General features: G+C 36.1%; 1 protein-coding gene across 1 annotated transcript; it reads left to right on the plus strand.

Moving 5' to 3' along the window:
• The first annotated feature begins 4351 nt into the window (after positions 1-4351).
• Positions 4352-4816, plus strand: LOC122258141 (uncharacterized). Its single transcript, XM_086551195.1, has 2 exons — positions 4352-4548; positions 4657-4816. The coding sequence occupies exons 1-2, from the start codon at positions 4352-4354 to the stop codon at positions 4814-4816; spliced, it is 357 nt and encodes a 118-aa protein (XP_086407321.1).
• The last annotated feature ends 2684 nt before the right edge of the window (positions 4817-7500 follow it).

The following is a 7500-nucleotide window of genomic DNA, read 5'->3' on the forward strand; positions in this document are numbered from 1 at the left end:
GATGATAATGACGATGATGATAGTATTAATGATGAATATGATGATAATATTAATGATGAATATGATGATAATATTAATGATGAATATGATGATAATATTAATGATGAATATGATGATAATATTAATGATGAATATGATGATAATATTAGTGATGAATATGATGATAATATTAATGATGAATATGATGATAATATTAATGATGAATATGATGATAATATTAATGATGAATATGATGATAATATTAATGATGAATATGATGATAATATTAATGATGAATATGATGATAATATTAATGATGAATATGATGATAATATCAATGATGAATATGATGATAATATTAATGATGAATATGATGATAATATCAATGATGAATATGATGATCACGATAGTACAATCAATTAAAATCAGGTGAATGAGCACAGTTCTGAATCTAATTCAAAGTTATATGGAGAATCATTCCTATATTATATTCATTGTCATTTAGAAAGACAAACCTTATACGCTTTTATTTATAATAACGAAAATAGGACGAAGGAAACGCAAGGAAAAGTTGTTTTTGTTTTTTGTTTTTTGTTTTTTTCACGTCAGAAGACTGTTTCTCACTACCTTCGTTTGTGATGGTGGTAGTTATAGTGTTGAGGTAGTGGTGATTGTGGTGAGAAAGGAAGAACATATCTATGTATGAATGAAAGAAAGAAAGAAATGATTAGGGAAAAAAAATAATACACTGGAAATAAATCATCATATTTTTTTTTACCTATACATAAATCAAACGTTCAAAATTGTAAAAAAAAGAAGAAGAAGGAGAAAAAAAAAAACGAATGAATGACAAAAAAGAAATAAGAAATAGTTAAGAATATGATTTAAGTGAGTCTCCGCTCTACTTGTTGGAAAGAAAATTATTAACGGTCCATCCAGTTTCGATTATAATGGGATTAAACCAGGAAGAAGGTGGAGGGGGGAGGGGAGGGGGAGGTACCCAAGGGATGGAGTCATTATGGACGGGTGTAGGATGGGTATGGGGTCGTGGGATGAGTAGGGGATGAAGGAATGGGGGAATGGGTGGACGTAGGATGGGGGAAGGAGTAAGGGAGGGCCGGGTAGGGTGGGGGGAGGAGTAAGGGAGGGCGGGGTAGGGTGGGGGGAGGAGTAAGGGAGGGTGGGGTAAGGTGGGGGAAGGAGTAAGAAAGGGTGGGGTAGGGTGGGGGAGTAGAAAATGGGGACAAGGCAGTAGATGAGGATACGGGGAAGGGGGTGGGAGAGGAGGAGGGGGAAGGAGGTAGGATGAAGGTACGAGGGTGCTTAGGATGTAGGATTTGGGAGTGGGGATGATGGGGGGGGGGGGAGGGTGAGTGAAGGACGAAAACAAACGAAAAACCCGAATAAGGAATGAGTAAGATAACTGAAAAGAAAAGAATATATACATAGTGTTTAAATGGAACGAGTGATACGGAAAAAAAGTAAGTAAGGCGGAGAAGACAGAGATAATTCGATCTAAAAAAAGAAAACTAATTATACATATGATTTTTTTTTCTGGGGGATACATGCCTATCTACATTTTTTTTTTTATCCTTCTATCACATTCATTTTAGTCTCATATCATTATTATATGCAACAAAGTCAACTGGAATATTCACAATGATTTTGATTTATAACAATATAGTTTTTTTTACAACCACCGTCATCTCAATTATCATAAACATTAATACGGGTCAAAATAATTTTAATGATGTTTAATCTTTAATCAATATTATCTTTTGCAAATTATATAAAAATATACATACATATACACACTCTCTCTCAGTCTCTGCCTCTCTCTATATATATATCTGTCTCTCTCTCTCTCTGTCTATCTCTCTCTCTCTGTCTGTCTCTCTCTCTCTGTATCTGTCTCTGTCTCTCTCTCTCTCTGTCTATCTCTCTCTCTCTGTCTATCTCTCTCTCTCTGTCTATCTCTCTCTCTCTGTCTATCTCTCTCTCTGTCTGTCTCTCTCTCTCTCTCTCTCTCTCTCTCTCTCTCTCTCTCTCTCTCTCTCTCTCTCTCTCTCTCTCTCTCTCTCTCTCTCTCTCTGTCTATCTCTCTCTCTCTGTCTGTCTCTCTGTATCTGTCTCTCTGTCTATCTCTCTCTCTCTCTCTCTCTCTCTCTCTCTCTCTCTCTCTCTCTCTCTCTCTCTCTCTCTCTCTCTGTATCTCTGTCTATCTCTCTCTCTCTCTCAAAATATCCAAATAAGGCCAGTTGTGACCTTTTTGTAAGGTCGATGTTTTTTGGTTACTGAAAATCACGTGTGAGTCTTGATGTGACCTTTCCCGTTATGACCATATTTGGCGATTTGTTCATGTATTTACTAATGCACTTATTCATTTCTTGGTTACTATTTTTTATTAGTTATCATTATCATTATTGTTATTATCTAGATAATCATAATGACTATCATCATTATCACTACTGCGATTATTATCATTATCATGAATATCATTATCCTCATCATTATCATTTTCATTACTATTAGTATTATCCTCATCATCATTATTGTTATTAATACTAATAACGTTAATTGGCAGTAGTAAAAAAAAAGTTCCAAAACATGAATAAATAGAGAAATAACCTATTCTTGTTTCGAAATAGTGAGTTTTTACTATAGATATATCTCGACCTTTCTAAAGATTGCAGTTATTACAAAGTGGATCAATGTTGAATTGGGTTTTATTGATATGCAAGCCCATCCATAAAGATGTCTACAACAACACACAAGGCGCTAGTCACGATAGCTTCAAAACAAATATTATATGAATTAAACGTCACTATCTGATTCTTCTTATTCTTATCATCGTCATTGTTATCATTATTATTATTATTGTTATCCTTATTACCATTTTTATCATTATTATCATTATCATTGTTATTACACTTATAATTAATATCATTATCACTATTATCATCCTCATCATTATAACCATTATGATTATTGTTATTATGATTAAAATAATGACCATCCTCATACATGACATCAGCTATGCAATACTAAGGAAACATCATTGAAAAAAGATAAGAAAATGAGATATCTGAATAGCTACCTAGTTCAAGACATCAATATCTCCTGGCTATTTAGTCGCTGCAAAGTCTCCTTAAGCTATTTACCTTAGCAATTAGATGTTTAAACTTTGCAAAGAAATACAATACTCGCATGAACTTTATTCCTCGTGTACTTGAGAGACAATTTAGTTTCGTTTAAGGAGAACCAATTTTTTTTTCGTAATTCATCGGACGACATCAGTTTGATATTTTAATATAATGCGCGTTTTAGTTTGATAAAGTTTTGATTGGTATGTGGCCGTCGTAATGTTGTCTGCACGAGTCAATTGCAAGCAAGAACGAGCGAAAGGAAACAAAGCAAGCAACTGATGTGTGTTGCGTGTGTGTATATCTCTGCAACTATAGTTTGCATTATGAGAACAGGGGCGTTTATACATCTGGTAATCTGCATATGCTAGTTCTCCGAAGAACCAGTGGATTTTCGAATATATAATGTATTATGTAATTATAAATATTTACTTCAATGCCACTACATTCACGTCAAACCGAAGGTCATTTCTTTCAACTTGTCTACGGTTGCTGACACTCTTAAATTAAACTTAAATAATTAACTTTAATTCAATCTTAAGATAATCACACTGGTGTAACAGTCCTGATACAAAGCTGATATGCAATTTGAAAAAAATAAATCAGTAAAAAATAGGAGTCGTCTCTCTGTCGATCGGTCAGATGCTCAACAAGATAAGAAGAATGTCATAAAATGTGAAATGTGTGACATAATCCTCATAATCCTTTCTCGCCAGAGAGCGAATATCGTATTAAAACATAATTTATTGCTTCCTACGCTGTGACTTCTGCGTAGCCTAAAGCACGCAAACTCAATGCGATTTCGGTCAATGCGCGCATTTCGATATCGGCATGTAAGCGAAATCCACCCTATATATATAATCACAAATGCTAAAACGGATTTTATAATACCTGCATATAAACATCTCCCTTATCCCCTAAATTCTGTATCATAATTCTGATGATATTTAAGTTTCAGGCTCGGCCTTCTATGAAACCTCGTCTCCTAAAATTCATTCAAGTATTTTTCGAGCCTCCGTCCTAGTTTCTTGGTCCGCTGAACAACGATTAGATCAGAGAGGAACAACTTGACAACTAGTTAAAGCTTGTTAAGAGCTTCCCAGGGGACCAGGAGGGACTGTGGGAAGGCTTCCCTCAGGTCCAGTGCCTCTCCGCCCTTCCTATCATACTCCGGGACCTGGAATCCTGCACCACATACCCTGAACAGGACTGAATCGCAGAAGGTTGCTATGGCTCCGCAACAATACTTCGCCTTTAATGCAGGACTGATGGACATATTTCCTCTTCGGGTTGACCAGGGCGGCTTGACAGCGGCGCAGAAGTGGCCGGCGCTGATGCTCATTGTGGCTACGGCGACGCTGCTGGCCTTCGTCGTTCTCATCGTCTGGGGCATCGTTAAGATGCGCTCGGAGACTCACACGGAAAGGTACGAATCGCGATTCTTGTCTATGCATGGCGATTCATTGGCTATTAGTCCTGCATGGCGCTCTCCCACGAAACCTTCTTATTATAGCTTTTTCTTCTCCAGCAGAAGAAGCGGTGAAGTGCCCCGCGCGCCCACGACAAGGACTCCTCTCTTAGCCTTGCACGGAAAGGGTCTGCGGTACATGCAAACGCCATGCACTTCCCTCACAGCCGGGGAAGAACGCGTCAACGCTGATTTGGAATGGGACTCCTTCCTCATGCAGGAATAGTGTCATCACAAAGCAATGCAATAAACTCCTCCACAAAAAACACTTGATTTTCATCACAATTCATCAATGAACTCGCATCTTTTAGACACATCAGTCACATATTATCCGAACATATAAAAGAAATATCAAAAGCCCAATAAATACTTCACGATTTGGATTATACCCAACAACCATGCCATTAAAAGAAGAAAAACAAAAACGTCCACATTTTTACTATCTGGAACCTGAACAATTACGGTAAATGGCGCCAAAACACCTCACTAACTCCAGGTCATGACCCCGAGGTAACTCATCCACCCCATAATACGTTCTGTCGTGGATGACCTTCTGTCACATAGGTTAAATAGGATAATTATACGCTTTCATTTGAATTATATGTTACTAGTATAGGTGAAACGTCAAGGATAAAATAATGTATGCTACTTATCATGAATAATGTTTATGGATGAATAATGCGATGGGTAGCAAACGTGGCATTATATCTTACGATGTAACAGGATAATGATGAAAAAAACATGTGAATTATAAGGAATATTCTAAATATTCTCCTACCTACATTGCGACGATAATAAAGATATGAAGATAGTGTGTCAGTATGATATTATATTGATAATGGTTATGGTAATGAGGATAGTGAATATAAAATAATGAAGATAATAATGATACTTATGATAGCGATATATATATGATGATGATGACAATGATAATAAAATTAATGATAATATCAAGGATGATGATATCAAGGATGATGATATCAATGATAATAATATCAATGATAATAATATCAATGATAAAAATATTTATAATAATTACAAAATAATTATTATAACAATTACAAAATAATTATTATAAAAATTACAATAATGATAAAATAATTATTATAATACTTACAATAATGATAGAATAATGATAATCATATTTACAATAATGATAAAATATAGAATAATGATAATGATATTTACAATAATTATAAAATAATTATTATAATATTTACAATAATGATAGAATAATAATAATAATAATAATGACTATTATGATGATGATAATAATAATAATGATAATGATAATAATGACAATAATAATAACAATAACAATAATGACAATAATAATAGCGATAACAATAATGACAATAATAATAGCAATAACAATAATGACAATAATAATAGCAATAACAATAATGACAATAATGATAGCAATAACAATAATGTCAGTGATGAAACTAAATTACAGTAATAATATTGATGATAATAATAACAAAATGCTGAAGATGGTACGGTGACAATTTTAATGACAGGAATATCTTAATAAGTTAAATAACCAGGATATGGTGTTAATAGAATAAATTATGATTTAAAGATGATAATGACAGGAGGAAGAGTAGTGCATAAATAAGTAACTCATTAATAAGGGTAATTTTATTAAAGGAAAAAAAAAGAAATAATTGTATTTTTACATATATTCAGTATTATGGGCATTATCATCATCATTATTGTTGCCTTTGTCAATATCATCACCATGACTTGATTATCTTTGAGATGACGCCGAGATACGGAGTAAATTTGCATCAATCGCGTATGAGACGAGGTCAAAGCCACAGCGTTCTACCCTTGTTCCTCGTGACCTCTGACCAATAATCTCACCTCATTCTTGCCCGAGAGCTTTATATACATCTTGTTCTCGCTCTCACCTCAGTCCCGTCCTCCGTCTGTTCGCAATACATGGGTATTACAGGTGCACCGACTGTATACCCTGATGGCCGCTCCTGCCCTTCGAGCCTGGATGCTGGAGGCTTAAGCTGCTTCTTCAGCTTCAGACGCTGGCTCACAAGCTCCTTCATCTCGACGCAGAGGGCAGCCAAAAGCTACTCTCACCCCTGGCTGTTCTTCCCGATTGACGTGGCATAATGTACGCCTCGAAGCCCGCGCCCTTTTTCCCTTTGGAGGAGGGACCTGTAGACTCCCTTTTCTTGAGGGTCACGCTTGGGCAGGAAGGCCGGTGGCCTGTGTTGCTCTTCCTGTCTACGATATTTGGGCTTCTGTTCCTCGCCCTTCTGCTAGTCTGGTGCCTCGTCAAAACGCCCTCGGATTCATGGCCGTGTTGGATATGCAGGTGAATATCTCTATTATTGCTATGCTTGTTGATACTCAATATGGTCGTGCATACTGTGATTATAGCGCTCTGTTATCAGTTGCTAATTATGTATTTCTATTTTTTCCAGAGCGATATCACAAGGAAACCGGAATCGCGTGCGTTGTCGACAGGTGTCCACCGTGACGTCGGACGAGGAACATCTAACCAATGTTTAAATCTTCAATTGTGTTTACTGTGCTGTAAGGGCTGTATTTGCCCGCTGTTTCTGTAGTGGATAGTTCTTCTAAAGCATTGACCGATAACACGCTCTCAATACCTAATAGCTGTCGTTTTCAATATCACGAACACTGATAAGCCGACTAAGCATCTTTATCGTTAATATATGCGATATCTCGGAGAGTTTACGATTCCTCATTCACCCCCAAAGATGTTTACGTTTTATCTCCCTCATAAACATATATAATCTTATCTATTTCTTTTTGCGCGGGAACATTTCTTCAATTCATCACAGTTTTATCGTTTTTCGATTTCTCGCTTCGTCGCTGCACCGCCATCTTATTCCGAAAACATGCTGGTCTCTTTATTGCTCATGT

The sequence above is a fragment of the Penaeus japonicus genome, unplaced genomic scaffold (genome assembly GCF_977035675.1).
Source record: "Penaeus japonicus unplaced genomic scaffold, GWHDUDI00000001_assembly GWHDUDI00000024, whole genome shotgun sequence".
NCBI classification, from domain to species: Eukaryota; Metazoa; Arthropoda; class Malacostraca; order Decapoda; family Penaeidae; genus Penaeus; species Penaeus japonicus.

Bases quoted from the DNA above. Each gene is read 5' to 3' on its own strand.
- LOC122258141 (XM_086551195.1), top strand. From the start codon at position 4,352: ATGGCTCCGCAACAATACTTCGCCTTTAATGCAGGACTGATGGACATA. The intron at 4,549-4,656 runs GTACGAATCGCG...CTCCAGCAGAAG, and splicing joins TCGGAGACTCACACGGAAAG to AAGCGGTGAAGTGCCCCGCG.